This window comes from Perca flavescens, chromosome 4 (genome assembly GCF_004354835.1).
Source record: "Perca flavescens isolate YP-PL-M2 chromosome 4, PFLA_1.0, whole genome shotgun sequence".
NCBI lineage: Eukaryota > Metazoa > Chordata > Actinopteri > Perciformes > Percidae > Perca > Perca flavescens.
This window is the reverse complement of record NC_041334.1, coordinates 8,012,557-8,034,683: the sequence shown is the minus strand read 5'-3', so window position 1 is coordinate 8,034,683 and position 22,127 is coordinate 8,012,557. Positions and strand designations below refer to the sequence as shown.

General features: G+C 41.2%; 1 protein-coding gene across 1 annotated transcript in view; it reads right to left on the bottom strand.

The window, feature by feature from the left end:
* The window catches only part of LOC114553537 (copine-9), a 396,447-nt gene that overhangs the window by 311,136 nt on the left and 63,184 nt on the right, over positions 1–22,127 (bottom strand). Inside the window, 2 exon segments of the mRNA XM_028574744.1 lie at positions 6,129–6,175; positions 16,059–16,099. Of these exon segments, the coding sequence (XP_028430545.1) occupies positions 6,129–6,175; positions 16,059–16,099 (88 nt within the window).

Below are 22,127 nucleotides of genomic sequence, written 5' to 3'. Positions count from 1 at the left end.
AAGAAGCAAACTCGGCCGCTATAATAAAACAGTGAGAAATTGCGCGGCAGCCGATAGCGAACAGACTGAATTATAGTTTAAAAATATACATTTACGAACCACTTCTCTTAACTGAAACCTTCTGCTCATTTTCAAGGCAACATATACAACTGTTAGTGTGTGCAAATCCTTGAATGTTATAATTATGACGGTTTCAGTTCAGAGTCATGGTTACATAATTTCTATTTTTAGACTACTTACATTCAGTCGGTCTGCGACTGTTTGCAACGCTTTCTCTCGCTGTTTCAGCGAGAGAAAGCGGCCGTGTTTCTTACAAATAATGTGTTTCACTTTATCAAACTTCCATTAGAAGCTGCTACTCACTCTGTGTAAAGTATGCACAATAAGTAATCTCCATTTTAGCATCAGTAAATCTGTGATCGACCTTGCAGTCTGTTAAGGAAAGCCTTGAACACGAATCTATCCAAATGACTTCAGCCTGGCTTGGCCATCGTGAAACGCACCAAGCCAGGCTGCTCTGATTAGACTAGGTCAAGCCTCGCAGAATTTATAAATCCAGGATAACCGATAACGGTTATCCTGGATTTATAAATTCTGCTTTTGTGAAACAGCCCCCAGCTCACTCAACAGCAGAGGTGTCAAAAGTATTCACATTCATTACTCAAGTAGAAGTATAGATACTAGGGTTTGAAAAGACTTTTGTAGAAGTTGAAGTATCAACTCAAGCTTTTTACTTAAGTAAAAGTGTAAAAGTACTGGTTTCAAAACTACTTAAAGTATAAAAGTAAAAGTAATGTAAGGCAGAGATCTTCAACAGGGGGTCCTCAGAGTCATTGCAGGGGGGCCTCCGAATTATTGTACATTTTTGAGTCTTTAAAAAAAATAAAAAATAAAATGCCTTAACATAATTCCAACATATTATTAGCAAATATAAATTCCCACTGATGATAGGCTTGCTGGCCTATAGGTAAGGTAGTCACTAAGATATCAGCCCACAGATACAGTTAATCCTAGATTTACTGTGCCACATACAGTATGTCACATACAGTATGTAGGCCTAACATTAAAATATGATTTATAAAATCATGCCAACAATTAATATTTTAATAGCTTATGAAAAAAGGTATGTAAGAAGGCTTTAGGTTACCCTAACAGTTATTGTAGGCCCAGTTTAATATGCAACTTAATTTCATACAATATGTAGGGGGTCCCTGCTACATCTCACTTTAAGTTAAGGGATCCTTGGCTTAAAAAACGTTCAAGACCCCTGATCAAGTGGGGGAAATACCATTAAGGACAACAACTTAACTCTAAAACGCGGGGACAAAATCATATGACTATAATAATGTTACAGTATATTAAAATAATACCTGCAAACTCAGAAGGGCTGAAAAAGTTGACACGTAGGCTACATCTCTTCTGTGTTTTTCAGACAACGGCAGCTACAGTCTGGTGTCAGACTCCTTTCCAGTGAAATATAGACACACTTTTACACCGATTAGCTCTCAGCATTTTATCATGTTTACTCCATCTTCTAGCTAACGCTAGGCTAACCTGCTTCCAACTGTAGTGTTGACTAGCGTCCCGTGCGGCGATGTTCAGTTCCCTCTAACGTCCGTTTTCGGAGCATCGCGCAGGCACCTAAGACACCGAAATCCGTGTTGCTATTCGGTCCGGTAGATAACAGTCGATAAGGCACCGGTGGCGTATTAGCACCGGGTCTGTACAGGTGTTATGGATCGCGTACAAACCAATAGGGTGTCGGAATAGCTATGTTTATACTTCTCATCCAACCAGAATCAAATTCACTCTCTCCGGATGGAGCGATTTGGATAGGTTTTTTGTGTGTGTGTTTTTTTGAACGATGACTGACGAGCTGGAATGAAAACAACCCAAACTGAAATATGAGTAACGAGGCTATTTTTAAAATGTAGGGAGTAGAAAGTGCAGATAATTGCGTGAAAATGTAAGGAGTAGAAGTAAAAAGTATGCTGTAAAATAATTACTCCAGTAAAGTATAGATACCCAAAATTTCTACTTAAGTAAGGTAACGAAGTATTTGTACTTCGTTACTTGACACCTCTGCTCAACAGACTACTCATACATAGGTTACCTGCATGTGTCTTGGTTGGGACGGTTAATTTTTTCGAGCTCTTTGCCGTTCCCTCAGATTATCATGTTTTGTTGTCACAGATTTGTTGCTCAAAGATATGAAAATAAGAGCTCAATCACCTGTTTTACATATTCTAAGGTGCCGTCTATGTGCTGGGTTTTTTCATAAGTGGTGGTTAGTTAAAATAAGCTGACAGCAACATTATTGTTAATCTTTTTGGCACAATACTAATATACTTTCTTTGTACATAATCAGACTAGGCGAGAGTCTCAATGTGTAAAACCCCCTGTCTGTTCCTTCCAAATCTGTATCAATTGATCATTTTCTGATATTTATATTGCACTTGTTTTGGATTTACTTATTTTATTGACAGTGTGATTTTAAATTGTTTTTATGTGGACCCCAGAGAGACTAGCAACCATTTTTTGAAAGTGTGTGTGCGTGCGTGCGTGCGTGCGTGCGTGCGTGCGTGCGTGCGTGCGTGTGTGCATCACAGTCATAATAGCCCTCTACATTTCAAGTTTTTGTTAGTGCTGTGAGTAAAACTGCTTGTGATCTAAATGTTGTCCTACAATTGGTACAGCTTAGCAAAATTGTTGGTACACCATTTATGACAATAATCTAATGTGCTGTTTGTTGTTTCCTCTTCTAGTTGCGGTCATCAGCACATACTCAAATACACTCTCAGAAGTTATTGCGACCATGACTAAATATTTGAAATGTGCACAGGAGGGGATGGGTGGCAGTGGGCGTAAGAAGTGAAGATTCTCACTTTTTTCCCATTTTAAGTACCAGTTGTGATTTGTTGATCAGTTTTCGAATGCTAATGCCTCGTTTGGGCTGTGTAGGGGAATGTGTGCCTTACGCTCGTCCACTACAACATTGGACATGACTGAAGCTACAATGTGTCTGTGTCTTACTTTCTATTTTGAAACCTCCAGAAAATGTTGGAAATTAAAAATCTTTTACCAAATTTTTATGTTGATAGCCTAAACTGGCAACTGGAAAATGTTGACAGCCCCATCTTTCCAACTGTCCACATACACACGACTTCCCTCTAAATTTGTCATCTCAAGTATATCTTTTTCAACTGATGGTGTCATGAAAATATCTTGGACATGACTGATAGCATATCTGGTGGTCTACTAAGTCTACCCTGTCGTTCAAGTGGGGAGAGGGACCATAATAATTTTCCATTTTTGGAAGGTAACGTGTCTGTTGGTGGTTGAGAGACAACAGAAGGGTCAAACCCAAGAGTCTTTTTCTTCAGAGGAGGAAGCCTCATAATCAGGGTCTTCCTCAACATTATCCTCAATCTCGGACACATTCTCTTCTATGTCACTTTCAGTGTCAAAGAGCTGTGACAAAACTTCACTGACAGAAAACCTTTTCTTGCAGGTCATTTTCAAATGAAAGTGAGTGTACAGAAAGAGCACATCGAGCACCAAGAGAAATGGTTTAGAAGGCCGTGGAGCTTGTGTGTGAGCTTTTATATGTTTGCCCCTCCCCTGTGTATCATGTGATACAAACCATCCATGCAAGAACCATATTTTCCCTCCCTCAGAGTGCGGGAACAATATTTTCCCTCCCTCACAGAGGATGGGTGCGTAGATGCGTGTGTGGGGTGGGGGGAGGGGAATTGAAGATTGTGAAATTGCAACAACCTGCATGTGAAAGTGACCTCAAAACAATCTCAGCAAATTTGTGTAAAATGTTAATATTTTCTATGGTTTATACAGCTAAAACAGCCTGGGGTCAAATTGACCCCAAGGAACACCGATGCGTACAAAATGCATACAGGACATTGAAAATATATCATCATGTTCATTTTATGTTTACCCAGTTGTCCCCATTAAATTAGGAAAAGTCATTCAATATGAAGCAAAACAAATTATGTCAAGCACTTTTTTAGAGATGTTAAACATTGAATGGGGTCAAATTGACCCCAAGGATAACAGGAGGGTTAAAAATAACTGTTTCAAGCTTATTTGACAAAACTGTTTTGAGATGCTTTAAAGGTAGTTTGCTCTGTTTTTGGTAACTCAATTTAAAGGTTTAACTCAGATATTTGATAAAAAAAAATGTGTTTTCCTGTTTTCTTTAATGTAACCAAAAGACATACTTTTCTCAAAGTCTGTGAGGCAAAACTGATATTTTTCTAATTGTGTATTTTCTTAAAGGGACATTATTGTGTTGTAAGAATATATGGTTTATTGTTAACGTCCATTAGCTTGTATAAAAGCCTGACACAACACGTTAACTTTGACAGAAACAGTTGAGTTTGGTAGCTCCGTCAGTAAGGATGAGACAGAGAGAGATCCAGCTGCAGTCAGGTGACAGAGAGAGTGATGTGGGAGGGGCCCGCTGCCCCGCAACGGAGGGACAGAGTCAGGCTACCCGTGAGAGAGAAGAGAGAGAGAGACAGAGAGAGAGAGTGATGCGGGAGGGGCTCGCTGCCCTGTCGGAGAGTCTGAGCAGGATGGATCAGAGACTGATTACACACTTAATTTCAGTGAGAGATGTGAGGAGAGGAAGAGCAAGGGAAAAGGAGAGATCTGGCCGCGAGGGAAGGGGGGCATCTAAGATCTCGTCCCGGGCCCAGGCAAGACTGTCAGCTGGCCTGAGTATGCTGAAATAAATTAAATGCACCTTTGCTATGTTTGTATGGATCTTTGTTACCCGTGAAATAATTTTATTAAAAGTGTTTTACTATTGCCCGATCAGTTCCTAATCTTTTTTTCCAGGGATTCTCATTCGATAACATTTAAGCTTTACCACTGAGTTATAGTCATGCACAGTATGTTCATGTTCAAACGATTGTATTGAAAACACGGAATTATGTAATCACAGATTCTGTCAGTATTGTCATAGAAAGCTTTATTTATCCTGATGGAAATTACTGTTCAGCAGTTGGGAAGAGTTCAGAAGCAAAATGCTAATTCCAGCATATGCAATGCTAAAATGAGGTATGATGAGGGACAGTTGAGAATGTTGATACCATTGCAAACTGTAACTTGAATGATTAATTGTGTACAGTTTAGAGGAGAATTCTATATAATTTATGTTGAGAAGCAAGACGTTTAAACAACGTTGCAATATCAACGTTGATTCACCTCTCAAAATTGAAACCAAATTCAATGGTGATTAGACGTTGCCCCACGACATAAATTCACCCATGTTGAATACTACGACAGTTAAACAACTTTGCGGTATAAACAGTGATTAAATGCGTCACAATGTTGTAACAATGTTGCTGTTTCAACCATAACTTGCCAACGTTAACGTAATGCCAAAGCTAGACTTGCCATTGAGCCTATTACTTCATTTTAGGTTGTATTGTTTGCATGTAAAGAAGTCTCTGAAGGAGGTTACCCAACACTTATATATCTGTTTGTATTGTTTCCCTCTAATGTTAGGTGATCCAGCGGATGCTCAACCTGAGAAGACAGAACTGGACTCCAAAAATACTTCTTGTCTGTGCAGTGAACACTTTAAAAGTCATCACTTCATCACTACTTTGAAGGCAGCCATGTGGGGACACGCGTAGCTGCGGAGATGATAGTGCCAGGGAGGCAGCGGCTAGCTAACTTGGCTAACTGGTTCTATTAGCACGTTGCCGGTGCTAAAAACAGTCAACACTGCTAGCGCAGCTAGCAGGATACTCACCAAGGCTATCTGGGAGGCACAATGTTTTCCACAGTGAAACATGCTGAAAACATTATGCATCACCGACCCCTTCGGCAAGTAACCAATAGCCTTCTTTACAGAGAAACATATCACTGCCAGCACTGTCACTCTCCACTGTTTCCAGCACACATGTGGACAGACAAGTACCAAGGCTAACCAGTTAGCCATGGATAATAGGAGACAGACTGTTAGGACCAGTTTATTTTTTGTTAGCTAATGTTTCAGCAAAGCACAAACGTACTGATCAGCCCAGTTCTCACTTTAATCCAGGATTCTGCATTCGAAAGAAAACCAGCATTTCATGTAAACTCCGAGACTTTCCACTCACCTCTCTCCACTCCTTGGTCCCCAGGCCTTGCACGTACAACACCACCACTGAGAAGACAGACAATATAAACGTGTTTTAGAGGTACTTTTTAAATGTCAAGGCAAATAAATATATTGAAATCACAGACCATGAATGCAGCACTTGCAAACGTGTCTTTTGATGATCATGCCCCCTCCTCATGCAGTGATCCTTAAAAATTACTAAATAGCTAAATTTTTAGTTTTGGCAGTTTCATACAGAAACACCACAGGAATGTTCTCTTAGCATCGAGGATGGAGACTAAACTACACACAACAAGGAATGCCACTTTAAAAAGAGAGGTTCAATCATGCAAAAGCATATCACACAAACACACACACAGCTGACTGCTGTTCCTCATCCTGCAAAATGAGTGGTGTGAGAGGTGCAGTCGGTATCTAAACTGATCTCACTGAGACTGACAGAAAACAGAAAATGATAAGAAATAATATGGCGTGAGTTAGTTTAACACCCCCCAATCGCTAGTTTCAAGTCTTCAGTACAGAAGGATGTTAATTTTTTGTATTATGTTCCCATTGATTTTAAAATAGACGGTAAAGCAGGGTATGTACATACCCTGCTTTACTGTCTATGTGTTAAAGCATGGCTGTCATGGTAGTCAATAAGGCAAATCCACACGGGGCCATCCACACGGAAAAGTTTTTTTGTGCAAACGCACATGTTTTGCATCGTTTGGGCCGACCGTCCAGACGAATCCTGCAAACGCACTGCCTGAAAACGCACTTTTTTGAAACCTGATCTCAGGGTGAAAAAATCCGAAAACGGCTCTCGTTTGGCTTCGTATGGATGGTAAATACGGATCTGTATCGATGATGTCATCGCCACACCCCTCTTTTACACCCTCTCCCATGGCCGCTGACGCCCACAACTGCGGTGAAGCTAAGCGAGCATGTCCCATCTCCATGGTCAAAACAGCTCACTTCATCTAAATACTGTGTCTCTGCTCCCTGACCCTTCCTTCTGGATTCTACACAAGATATATTGCTAACGTTATGTAGCCTACGTTAAACATCGCTAAAGTAGCTGACCTCTCCAGCAGCGAAGTAACGTTAACATTAGCTGCTATGGCTATCTGTTTATAAAGTGGAAGTAGACAACTTATCAACTAGCTAGCTAATCTGTCTGCTTATAAACTCCTTGAACGGATAATAGTAACTTTTACCACAGCTTATTGTAGAAAGGCTATTAAAAAGACATCATTCATGGATCATTGATGTTTGTTTGACTGCCGATGTTAGAGCTAGCTAACGTTAGCGCGCTGCAATCATGCAAAATAAAAAGCAATCCAACAGCACATTATACAATGTAAACAAAGACACGTTTTCTTGCGGCGGCCTTCATAAAATGAGCAGTGGTGAAAGGTATTATAGTCCACGGATCTATTAAGAGAACGTTATAATCTAGCTAGTCATGTTATGATGGGAAGTGGAAGTGACTATGCTCTTCTTCTCCGTTTTTTGTCAATGTCTGTAGCAGAAACAGCGCCGCCTATAGGCCTGGACTATGAAGTAGCATATTGAGTCATTTACAAGTGGATTCGTTTGGACGCAACTATTCTTGAAACAAATCCAGGGAAGACGGGTAAAAAAAAGATCGTTTTGGTACATGTGGACGGGGCCTTAGCAAAGCGAATCCATGGAATGTTAAATTGTTTTTGGCTGTTGTCCTTGTTCCAGAGCTGCCAACTCTCATGCATTGGCCGTGAGACACACGCATTTGATGAGTTTCACACGTTCACACGCCACACCCCTGATTTCTCACGCTGAAGTGTCAACCCAGTCGCAAAATTACGAATCCCACCATGGCCATGCCAAGACCCGCCCTACAAAGCAGCTTGATTGTTTGGGGTTAGGCATTTCACCTCGAGTGGTTAAGGTTAGGGTTATGGGATTGGTCAGGGGATAGGACCTGTACATGTAAGCATGGACGCCTAGCCAATAGTAGTGTGTGAATGCTATTGAAGGGCGGGTCTTGGCGTGGCCATAGTGGGAAAAAATATTGCAACCCGGTTGGTCAAAGGCCTGAAAGATGAGTTTATCTATAGATCTATAGATCTACCTGTCGAGCCGCTCGTGATTGACTAGTTATGCTTTCAGAGACGGTGAGGGGGTTCAAGAGCGCTCCCTGTCTGTGTCTTCCCGTCCGTCGCTTTGTGTCCACTCTCTCTGTAAAAATAGAGGTGAGCAGCGCGGCTGGTAAGTGTAGCAACTTCAGTTAATTTTAGTGGACTTGCTCTGCTGTGGGCAGTGACGTGTTGCATCCATGATCTACCTCCGATGAAGAGCAGCGTAGGCTACAGCCACCTCTAAACTTTGTCAGAGACAGAGACCCAAATGGTCCTCTGTGTCTGTCAGATGGTCTGAATGAGATACTACCATATCAGCAGAGCAATAATATGCACAGCAGACTATATTACAACTCTCCAAATTTCAGAGAACGCAGATGGGAGGAGTTATATTTTAAATTTGCACAAAGTTGTAAACATGAGCAGAAATCTGATGTAACACATCTGAGCTATTGAAGTCCAAGGATTTATAAATTAATTAAAATGAATTAATGTATGATTCACATGAATAAGTGCCACAACAAGGCAAGTGTCTGTGGTGAGTTCACATGTCTGTAAAAATAGCAGGGCAGTCGCATACTATCTGGTAAAGTCAGTTAAACAGGTGAAGATCATGTTGCTAGTAGCCTACTGGTTACCAACATCCACTGTGGCACTGTCCGTTCATATCTTCCAAAATGAATTATGCTTAGAATGGTCTGAATCTGAGAAAATATTTCATCAACATCAAAATTTACGAAAACTAAATTCCAAAAACTGGCCAGTAGGTGTAACTGTAAGACCTATTAAGAGCTACAAAACACTACCATCATGCTAGCTCAAATGGTCCAAGCATTGTGCAAATCATGGCATTGGCAAAATCAGAAGTACGTAATGAATTTAAATTTAGCATAATCACTGAGTATATAAGCAAAAACTTTAAAGGCTGTGCTACATTGGAATCAGTTTTTCTATATTTTCAATTGTTTCCAGCATAAATTGATGTAGAAAAGGGTAGAAATAGGTACATAAAAATCCAGTGTTTAATGCTCAAATTATATGTCTCCTCACAAAATCTGGAAACAAAACCTATGCCATTTGTTTGCCAGGCCATGCAGCTGTGACTGGTCCAGATGTTTGTGCCAGCTCACCAGGGGGTGGGGGGGGCAGATACTGGGAAACTTTGGGTCACTATTGTGCTTCTTTAACCTCTGTGCATCTCTAAATGTAATTGTAAATAATTCATTAAATGTTTCATAAAATTAACAAATAGTCTTTCTTTTCCCAAATAAATTACATACAGTAAGGACAGGGGCAGGATGAGGGCCAAACATTACTGGACCTTGGCACAAAAAAAGTTTGAGAAAGGCTGTGCTATAACACATGCACAAAATGAGCCAAGCTGTGTCTTTTGTCTTGCTGTTGGTATTTTTCCGTCTATTTTCTGCTGGACCTTGTGGTGGGGAAAGACCTTGATTGAAGAATGAATTTCCCAATGGTTGATGAATGTGAGGAGAGAAAACTGCAACTGGAACCCTAATAAGTCACGTCCGAGCAGTTAACACTGAGTGCAAGTTTCTTCACAGACAAGCAAGTAGACATTAATTTTCATGCACTAATTAAACAGAACATTTTTAATCAATGTACCAATATCTAGTGGTGAAAGTGGCTGAAATACAAAACATAATATGGAGTAACTTTACAGTAAATATTAATCTGAATGTTTGGATAGCAACATTTAAAGAAATCATCAGTGACCTTCAATGAGTCTCAATGAAGGTCAATCATGTAGTTCAGGGGTCGGCAACCTTTTTGATATGAAGTGCCCTTTTCAAAATTTCTTGTTTATTAGTGTGCCATGTCAACATTAAGTTTAATTATGACATCACATCAAAATGTAATATCCAGGGAATCTGTAATTTTATTCCAAAGCAACATTTGATAACATTTCTCATAATCAGGACATTGTAATTATTATTATTGTATATTATTATTATGATTATGGAAACATGGTTTTAGTATGCAGCGTCCTGATTGGTGGAAAATGGGCTGACAAAAATATCACTGTCAAAGAACCTGAAGCGAAAAGTTGTGGAAAAGCCCAGCTTTAATGATGGATGGACTGATAAGCAGGTCCTGTATGCCTCATTTTCAATGAAACAATGCTGTGGCATAATAATAATAATAACACAACCAGCATCATTATCAAGAATGAAGAACACAAACACAACGATTGCGTCATTCACGTGCATATTAAGTAGCCACATGTATTTCTTTTGGTCTTATAATGCATCCATATTTACCGCTCTAGCGGAGAGGATGGTTTCTTCAGCCAGCTTAAGTTTATAAGAATTTGTCCGAATTTCAAGATTCCCTGTAAACTAAGATAAACAGACAACAAACTGACAGCTTTTGTTTTAGCTTGTTTTGTAAAGATTTGCTATTTGCAGAGTAGAGCTGTGTTTGCGTAAAACGCGGTGGACAAGAGTGTACTGAGCAGACAGAGCAGATTGAAATATCGCTTTCTACATGTTTATGCCGGGCTACACAGGTGAGTGCATTGATAAGTATTGGCTTTTAACTCACCAAGGTTTTAATGTAGCCTACTTACAGTAACAAAACTTGCGTTAGTTCATCTGCCCCAGCGGCCGTTGGTAATCCTCTTTGTATTGTTCCCAGTGTGAGATATGAGTCAATCAAACAACCGTAAATAACAGGTCGCGCAACTGTGAACGTTGTAATTTCAACCATGATTTCAACACATCAATAACTCTCTTGCACACATATTGCCAGCATGCCATTGGTTAAGGTCCCGCGTGCCCATGGTGGCACGTATGCCTAAGGTTGCCGACCCCTGATCTAGTTCATATTTTTTGTTAAAAGTAACGCAGTATGTATTATTGCTTAAACCCGGGGTTTAAGCAATAAACGGCCTATATTTGAGCTTTACATAGTTGATTTCTCGCATAAAAAAAGTCTCAGAAGTGAATTTAGTGGTAAAATAGCAGATGTACAATCTATACTATTAGTCTTATACAAAAGACTAATAGTTTTTTTTCTGTTTTGTGTATATCTGTTTTTTAAAGAAAAAGAAAGTATATATATAAAAAAAAACTTCTCTGTGTTGTTGCTCAAACATGCTGAGTCCATCCAGTTTATGAACTCATGCTATGTAAATTGAGACAGTGGTACCCAGGTGTTATTCAGGTCAGTGTCCAACATAACCTCAGAACCTTTCCAGGTAGAGCAGTAACACATGCTGTGCTGAGGAATTTGGGTTAAGCATCTGTGTTTTAAGCAATATCTTCGTTTCCGTTGATGGATCAGCTAAACGTAATGCGTCTAGCATGAGTTTGTATACAGCTTCAGGAAGACAAGAACTTCAGAGAGTTGTGATAAACTGCCTTTATTTGGATCAATTAATTTCTTATGAACATATTTTGATAATGAAACAATGAGAGAATGGCTTGCATATAATTTCCCTCTCAAGTAAGGGTGCAACGGATCACAAAACTCACAGTTCGGATCACGGTTTTGAGTCACGGATCGGATAAATTTTCGGATCAGCACAAAAAAGGGGGGAATTTAAATGATTATTAAAGTTTTTTATAACAATAACTTTTTTAAAGATAATTTTTTTGGGGCTTTTCCCTTTATTATATAGTGACAGTGGATACACAGGAAAGGGGGAGAGAAATGGGGGATGACAGCCTTTACCTAAAAATATTTGCGATTTCACTGTTTATATCCCTAAACTCACTGTCCGTATGTTTGGACCTGATCCGTTTCCGGCCACACGAGTTCCCATGAAGAGTGGACAAATGGAAATGGAAATGCTTTACGTCATGCCACGCACATGCCAACATTTTGCCATGCCCCATGAACACTGGGTCATCTCCTCTGGCCAAGGGCAACTCAGTCTTTCTCAGGGCCTTTGGCATACCTCGCCTTTGGCTACTGACTGTCCCACACAAACCCAGTTTCATTATTTGACAACTCATTTGCTACAGCTGGTGACGTGTAGTAGCTATCCATATACAACTCATGCCCTTTCCCCATGTGCTGCCGAACTAGAACATGGATGGCACCTAAATCAGTGACCTCATCACCATGCTGTCCAGTCTACAAAGACCACTGCAGAACATATCCTGACTTGGCTTCACTCAAAACAAATGCCTTATAACCATATTTGTACGGTTTGTTCAGATTATACATTTTCAATATGGACTTTCCCTTGAAAGCTATGGTCATTTCATCCAGTGACAGTTGATTGCGTGGGCCATAGGCAGCTGAGAAGCGTGGAATGATCAGGTCAATTATTGGGCGCACCTTGAACAGTCTATCATAACCTGGCTGGCCCCTCTCAACATACTCATCATTATTGACAAAGTGGAAGAAAGACAGGATAATTTCAAATCTGTTCCTAGACATCACTTTCCCAAATCCCAATGTAAAAGTTGGCCAAAATTCTGCCCAATAATCCTCAATCTCTGATTTATGTACCAGGCCCATGCTCAAATGGAGTGACAGGAAGGCTTATATTTCAGGGACAGTGACATCATACCATTCATGAAACCTTGAACTTGGCATTAGTTCATGAGAGCCTAAATACTGATGAGCATACCGATTTGTCTCCATTGTAATGTGACTCCAGAAATCATCAGTCAGAAAGAGGGACAAAAAATCTATAGACCTTGAATCACTGCTAAGCTCTCTGTCACCACAATAGCCAATTTGCTCATCAAAGGGCTTTATCCATTCCTGATATACTCAAGTAAGCCCAGCCACCATTACCATCATCATCATTTCCAGCCCTGTTCCAGCCTTCCCCTGTTGCCTCTACCACGTCCACCTCTCCTATGGACACTGCGACCTTGTGTACCCCTGCCCCCTCTTCCATTTTGTAAAGGGTTGAAAGACTCATCATCACTACTTTCAGCCCTGTTCAGACCACCCCTGTGGCCTCTACGACACCCACCAGCCCTTCTACGAACACTTTGCTCCCTGCTATCCCCACTAGTGTTGGGAGAAGACTTGGACTTGTGTGTGTTTTGTGCTTCATGAACTGCTGCGTCACATGACTGCACCACTGACCGGCGCTGTAGAAAGTGTGAACACTAACACCACTGGTCCCAACGCTATTCTCACCACACCCGCTACTTTCACTAGCACGCTCACTAATCGACCAATCGTCATCTCCCAAAGGTGTAATTTCCCCTTCAGAATCAGGATCAGCGAATAGGATACCCATCAATAAGCGTCAAATTTTTGCTTGCCATTTTCTCTCAATAACTCCTAAATCCAGCAATACCGCTTCAGCATAAATAGCTTCGTGGCACACTATCTCCGATTTCTCACCCAACAACTGCTCAGTAAGGAAAGTAGCTATTGGCTGTCCTAAAAGTCGCCTAATTTACATAATTATTTTGTGTGAGAGTGAAGAAACATTTACATTTACACCCCGCACTGTAAGCCAGGGCGGGAACGGCGGCGGCCATGCGCGATTCATTTGCAGCCTGGACGCGGAGTGGTGTGTGTCTCCTCTCTGCTCTGACTGCAGGCTGGAACTGCTGTGCGAGGCTACTGAGAGACTGAGCGCCTGTGAGTACTTTTGGACGGGGCAGGGCCTCATGGCAGCACCCGCTGCTCGTTAAGCACAGTAACTGCAGAGTTTTCACGTGCCTCCAAACACCACAAAAGTCTCCAATAACACCAAACTTTTGACAAAAAAAGTCAAGTTTGGATGGGATTTCCTTGAACATTTTGCATTGAAGCATGATGTATTTCTGAGCTAAGGTCTAAGTATGGGATGTCTGTCAACTAGTGGAGGGGAGTATGAATGACATATAACACTCTATACAGAGAAGTTTGATTCAGTACCGCGTCATGTTGCAATTTTGTGACTTTGGCGATTAAAGGGTTAAGTGCTGACTGGGTTTGGATTGCTGTGTAATGATAGTGGCTGGCTGCTAGCTGGCTGGGGGCTGACTGTGGATGTGTCCCCGGGCCGGGGTGGTTGTCAGCTCTCATCCCAACTGAAGCCTTGCAGCGCCGGAATAGTGAGGCAGACAGACAGGGTTGTGCTAGCTGGCTAAATTACGATTATATTAGTCGTCTATCTATACAGTTAACATTACTGATGAATTTGTGGGTTAGCCCAGAGTTGTTAACCGTGGTCAAAACAATCATACTAAAAATAACTGAGCGTGTTGAACGATGTCGTAATCTTATGTTACCCACCAAGCATTAGCTACTTGTCAACAGCACCTTTACAGTAGAGTTTAGATTCTCTGTCCGAGCCCGAGCCACACAGCTATTTTCCGCCACTATCCTCATTTCTTTAGCCTAATTGGGTGGGGAGAAAGTTATGCCATAATCAGAACTAGTATCTATATAGGCTATATTTAGGCCAAAGTAACAAATGTGTCCAAAAAGTTACATAAGTTGGACTACAGTTACAAAATGCAACATGTGTTTTGTGCGGAGTCTCCTCCTCTTGCACACATCACACCGGGGCTGCGGGCTGTACTGTGGAGCTTAAGTGCAACATGGAGCTTGAGGATGTAAAGAAAAAACGAAAAACAGGAGAATTACCTTTGAGCAAGTTTGGAGGAAAGTCGGTGGTATGGAACCATTTTAAACAAGTTGTGGGAAGTGACAACATATGCCTCGGCTTTGTTGAGTGCATTAAGTGCAGCCGCTGTTCACCTATGACAGCAAATAAAACGGAGAAGTGGATGATGAACAGACACATGAAGCAGGCTCGCCATGGCAGAAAAGATGATAGTCAGCCTTCAACGTCCTCTTTTGTTACTTCTCCAAGCATAGGCTACCCCTGAGGGCGAGGCAAGCCCTCCCAGAGAAATAGCCTACGTTGAGTTTTTTTTTACATTTCTTCATTCAGATCCATTTGCGATCCGTTCCATTCTGAATAAACAAACAGCGCAGTTTACATGCTTCGCTCTTGTTGCATTATTCATTAAGATAATTTTAAACAGATTTCTGCAGTTCAAACAACTCTGAATTGTAGTTGAAAACGTCAGTTATGACGGCCCACGGATTAAAAAAGTAAAAAATCGGGCTCAGGCTCATAATTCCGGTTAATGTGTCGGGCCGGGCCGGGCTCGGACACAACGTGCACGGGATCGGGCTGGTACAGTGGCATGTAATCAATGACAAAACGATGCAATGTGGCAGAAAAAAAGTTGTATTACGTTTACTGAGTATATCTCTCTTCCAAACCCCACCCCCAAAAAAAGAATCGAGGTTTATATCGAATCGTGGGTCAAAAATCGTAATATGAACCAAATCGTGGGTTTGGTGTATCGTTACAGCCCTAAAAGATAGATAGATAGATAGATAGATAGATAGATAGATAGATAGATAGATAGACAAAGTACACATCAAATACATTTTTCCCAAAGATTGAGGGTAAACTGTGTGAATTCTGTCGACCTACAGAACTAAACCTTTTCCAATCCTTATTTTCTGTCATCCTTTTGTCTCTCTTTGGTCTAGTGTAGGACTAATCCCAGTTACTGTGTTCTCCACCTCTCACTGCTGCTCATGCTCTGTCTGGCTCTGTGTGTGGCCAACAATCATTAAGTGTCAATCATCCTCCAGTGGTTAGTTGCCCTAACTAGGAACACACTTGATTAAAAGTCTGCAGGTTGACCCCTGGGAACCGGCTTTTTATACACTTGACTGCTGCATTGTGTCTGTAAAAGCTTTGGGAGTCGCTCACTGTATTGAGCAGATGAGCTGCTCATTCAGTTGAGCAGTGAAATCACTGCCGAGCTGAAATAACAAAGATGAAAGTTGAGTTGGTGAGGAAATGCAGCAGTTACCTGGATCTGACTTAGAGAAGGTGTCCATGTCCAACAGGTTTCTGCAACAAAAGGAAAGGGGACGTTAGAGAGTAAAGGGCTGTCAGATTATTTTGGATACAGTTATATTCAATATACAGTTAAAAAAACTACATTCGCTGGTGCTTGCACTTTATGAAGTAATGCTGCATTCATGTCATGTTGTTTAAACCATAATTAAGCAGCCAAATGGGAAAAAAAGTTCTGAGTCAGAGATATCTGGATTTCCTGACACCGACAATCTAATAAGGCACAGAGGTGTCAACAGTTTGATTGCTGACACTAAACAATAGATTAAGCTTGTTGGCCTAGTCTTAGTTTGGCTTGGTAATAAAACGCTATAACACTAAAAAAAGCTATTTTAGGTTTTAGTTTATCTGGTGTGGATACAAGGTTAGCAGTGGGGCTAACCATCTTGGAATGCAGCACGCAAAAGTTAGAAGAACATGTTTGCTTTTTTTTATTGACAAAATGTAGTTTACAAAAAATCAGGTAAGCAATGATAGCACATGAACAACAAGTTCACAAACTTATGACAATAATAATTAAAAAATATATATATATACATACAAAGACACGAAGCAATACAAACGAGAAATAACAAAAAAATATTAAAGAAATAACAGACATTACAAACAACAACAAAAAAATACAATTGTAACACAGTCATGTTAGTAACATTGGTTGGAAAGCGGCTAATATGTAGCTAAGTACTCAGTACCACTTTCTACTTCTACTCCGCTACATTTCAGAGAGAAATACATAATCTTAGTTTAGTTACTAGTTACTTTACACATTAAAATTTATACAGACAAAACACAAATAGGTCTAGACAATACAATGTTTTATAATAAATGAAACTACGCAACAATATTTTGGCCTACAAGTCCAGTTGAAATGTTTAGCCTATTAAAGACTTCGTTGATTGACAGAACTGTTTGGTTTGTTTAAAAAATGTGAGGATTTTTTCACATTCAGTACTTTCACTTTAAATACTTCAAGTACATGTTCCTGATGATACTTGCATAGTTTTACTTAAGTAACATTTCCAATGCAGGACAGTATGGTATTAGTACTTTTACTGAAGTAAAATATCTGTATACTTCTTCCACCACTGGTAATGATGTTGTGATTTTGCCTCAGTAAAACTGGGTGTTCTGCACTGATGGAGATGCTGTAGCCTACCCGTTGGTTATTAAGCTAAAAGTGATTACCAGCTTGCTGTTGATCTGTGAATCCAGGGAATTCTGCTGCTTTGTTGTTTATAGTTACATTTCCATTGTAATTGTTTTGGTGCTGTGGTGGCAGAGGATAATAGCTGGTATTCTTTCCACTTACACCTCTGTTGATGTTAGTTTTGACTGTAGTGCCAGTGTTTCTTGATCATAATTAAAGGGATGCTTCTAAGCACTGGCCCTTAAGTTTGTTTGTATTTGTGTTTTGTTTGTAATTTTCAATTTATCATTTTACCTATATGGTGGTGTGTGTGTGTGTGTGTGTGTGTCAGTTCACCTTATTTGTGTGTGGACCATGTATGGCACTAAATACATTTTTCCAGTAAAACACAATGATTAAGGGGGGGCCTCACACAAAGAGCAGCCTAGGGGCCCCTGACCACCTTAATCCGCCCCTGGCCGTGGGTGTTCCGTCATGGTGCTAAGTGGACATCATAGTTGAAATATATCATGAATGGTGTCCCTAGGCTGCCTGTACTCGCAGCCCACTCTTTTTATTTATTTTTTATTGTAGCCCACCGTGGTGGAATTTCCAGTTTACCAACTCTATGTAAATTGAAACTGTGGTACCCCAGGTATCATGCAGGTCAGTGTCCAAGATAAGCTCAGAACCTTTCCAGGCAGAGCAGTACTTACACTCTTGTGTCTCCATAGATTCAGGGAATCTAGGCAGCTGTATGATAAAGGAATGTTTTGTTTCATGTCTGTCTCCTTTTGGAGGTCGGTACCCACCCTGCCACACTTCAGCATACTTCCCAGACAAAAGAGATAGGCCAGTGGCGTAATGAGCCAACACCGGCCCCTATGCAGGATTATCAAGGCGGGCCCCCCTACTACACTACTGCACGTGATGACAGCGCAATGTCCACGAGTAGGCTACTATGAATAGGACAGGATAGGATCATAGAGACACAGCATATAAGAGATGAGATGACTGACAAAATCAGGAGTAGCCTACGCGCACAACAACAACAACAAAAAAAAACACTGGTGAATGCGCACTATAACACATGAAAAAACACCCAAGGGCAGTCCAGGATTTCGTGGCCCTTTTTTAAGATTGTTGCGGCCCAAAATGCCTGATTTCATGGGAACTTTTGTAAAACATTTTGATCAAAGTTGCGATGTTGTATGTTTGTTGCAATGAAGTTGCAGAAGATAGTGAAACATTTTTTGTATAGTTCTTTAAAAATAAAAAGGAAACTTGTTTTGGGGAGAATAATAATCATTGCTATTAATTAATTACTCTGGGCTGAGATTTCCTAGGAACCTTACCAAAAAGGCTCAGGATGCTGCAAATATTGATAGAATATGAAAATGGCTGGTGGATTTAGTTTTTTTTTAAACATGTTTTATTTTGAGAAAATGAGTATTGGTCACAAATATTCAACATACATCATTTTCTTATTTTCTTTCCCCCACCCATCCCCACCATGCTGCCAGTGCAAAAAATAAAAATAAATAAATAAAAAATTTCAATAGTGAGAATAAACTTGAAAAGCACACCTCCAATATTACACTGAAAATGTTACAAGCATGAAAATATACAAGATTGAAATAATAATAAAATAAAAACAATATATGTATATATACATGTACATACATACATACCTACACACACACACACAACAAAATAATAAATAAATAATTAAATAAATAAGAGAAAAAGTGGATATTCAAGACAGTACAAGTAGGCTATATGCCTTCTGTGATTATCACTACACAGGTTTTCTGAGGTCCCTGAGTCTCCAAGGAGGTACAAGCACAAACACAACAGGATTTATTCCTGCTTAATTTTCAGTTTTGTGAGAGGACTTCGTTTCTCAAAATAAAATAGGAGAGGGGCCCATGTATCATGGAATTTTTGGGTCGACCCTCTAATGCAATATTTGATCTTTTTGAGCTTAAGGAATAGGATCAGGTCTTTCATCCAGCAGGAGGCTTTGGGTGGATGTGCTGATTTCCACTCCAACAGGATTCTTCTCCGGGCCAGGGGTCTCATTTATAAAACTGTGCGTAGGATCCTTACTATAAGTGTACGTGCGCCCAAAAGCCCAAATTGGCGTACGCCGAAAAAAAGTCAGATTTATAAAACTGTGTGTACGCACACCTGTAAGCAATGTTCCCTTTATAAATCACAGATTGACTACAAGCATGCGTACGTGGATCAGCCTCTTATCCCTCCCTGTACACGCCCATTTATAACCATAAATAGTCGATGTAAAGCACCTTGTGAATGCTGATCAGTATGTTAATGACCCTGGCACAATCATGACGAATGGCGGAGAAAACAAACAAAAAAAATCCTCTCAGACGCTCGGGAATTGCTGCCAATTGAATTATAATTTCGGCCTGTTGTCGCACAGTGTGTGGAAACCGGATCTATAGACTACCTTTATTAATAAAATCTTCCAAATCAGCAGGCATTACGGTACTCGGGGACAGCTTCGATATACCAGACGTATATAATAAGATTTAACAGAATTATATATTATATCAAAACAAGCCTTAGTGATGAAGTTGAAGATTATATATAATATTTATTTTAAAAAAAACACTTAGCTGTCAGCCATTTCCCTCTGGAAACAGCCGGTTTCACCCAGAGTGGCGAGGACTTGTATTTGGACCGGGATATGACATGGTTCCGGCGCGTTGCCCTCTCTACTGGACCCAATTCAGTACATAGATCCAAGAGCTCAGCTATATTACTATTACAGCTACATTAGGGAATTTAAATCGGCATATGAGCCAGTCATCGTCATGGTCCCTGAAGTCTCTTTTTCTCCTGATTCTTCCATTCCAGTCCTCCTGCAGGGCCAGCGGTGCCATCATGCAGCATTACGCACAGGTTCACCGCAGTATTTATATGTTTAGTCTACAACAATTTGTGATTGTTAACACCTTGCTAAAATCACAGCAAAAACTAGTGGCATCCCCCACCCCGAGATACAATTTGAAATCGAAATGTAATAAGCAAACACACTTTTCTTCATGCAGGGTTTGTTATAAACAGTATTAAATTTTAGACAGACAACAAGGACATAGAGCGTAACGATTGAGTGAGAGCTTAACGGCTGTATTTCCGGACTTTGACATTTGATGATATATGCACAGTTTTAAAGACAGATATTTAGTTATTTACACTGTGTTCTGCCGTTATCTTATGCTAGGTGTTGGGGACCAAGAAGCTGGTTAAACAGTGATTTGGCTCAGATTGAGTTAACTGGTGAGACACAGGGGAGGCAAGACACACACACACACACACACACACACACACACGGTTTGATAAAGTACTTATTGGACTTTTATTTATCATTGCACTTACAATAACGAGCGTAGCTGTCCTCAATTTAGGTCATTGTGTCTTCTCATCTGTGTTTTTTCCTGCATCCACTGTGTGTGATTGTGTGTGTGTGTGTGTGTGTGCGCGTCAGTCGCGGGGGAAATGGAGCAGCAGCCCGCCCGCTGCAGAGAGCAGACAGTATTGAAACAGCAGCCGCTTCAGTGACTTTATAGTGAAAAAATCGTTACAGCTTACATTGATGTTAAAATGTATATAGGTTGGCAGGACGGTCTGAAAAGTTTTGCAGTCTTTTGCTATACGTTTTGTTGGTAAATGTGAGATGTTCGAGTCACACACACAGAAATAACATAACAGAAACAAGGAAATTCATTTGACCCATTCTCACTCCCGCTTGGTCACTTGGGACTGCCGGGATTGTCATGAGTAATGAAAATTTGATAGGGGGGCCCGGCTGTCAATCAATATCTTCCAGTGATGCGGGCCCCTGATTGGTCCGGGCCCGTAAGCACCGCTTACCCTGCTTCCCGATAGTTACGCATCTGAGATAGGCTGAACTAGGCTTAAGCATCTGTGTTTAAGGTCCCGCAATATCTTTGGTTCCATCCATCCATCCATCCATCTTCGTCCGCTTATCCGGTGTCGGGTCGCGGGGGTAGCAGCTCCAGCAGGTGACCCCAGACTTCCCTTTCCCGAGCAACATTAACCAGCTCCGACTGGGGGATCCCAGGCCAGGTTGGAGATATAATCCCTCCACCTAGTCCTGGGTCTTCCTGGGTCTTCCCCAAGGCCTCCTCCCAGCTGGACGTGCCAGACGTGCCACGGTGCATCCTTACCAGATGCCCGAACCACCTCAACTGGCTCCTTTCGACGCAAAGGAGCAGCGGCTCTACTCCGAGCTCCTCACGGATGACTGAGCTTCTCACCCTATCTCTAAGGGAGACGCCAGCCACCCTCCTGAGGAAACCCATTTCGGCCGCTTGTACCCTGGATCTCGTTCTTTCGGTCATGACCCAGCCTTCATGACCATAGGTGAGGGTAGGAACGAAAACTGACCGGTAGATCGAGAGCTTTGCCTTCTGGCTCAGCTCTCTTTTCGTCACAACGGTGCGATAGATTGAATGTAATACCGCACCCGCTGCGCCGATTCTCCGACCAATCTCCCCGCTCCATTATCCCCTCACTCATGAACAAAACCCCAAGGTACTTGAACTCCTTCACTTGGGGTAAGGACTCATTCCCTACCTGGAGAAGGCATTCCATCGGTTTCCTGCGGAGAACCATGGCCTCAGATTTAGAGGTGCTGATCCTCATCCCAACCGCTTCACATTCGGCTGCGAACCGACCCAGTGAGTGCTGAAGGTCACAGGCCGATGATGCCATCAGGACCACATCATCTGCAAAGAGCAGCGATGAGATCCCCAGCCCACCGAACTGCAACCCCTCCCCACCCCGACTACGCCTCGATATCCTGTCCATAAATATTACAAACAGGATTGGTGACAAAGCGCAGCC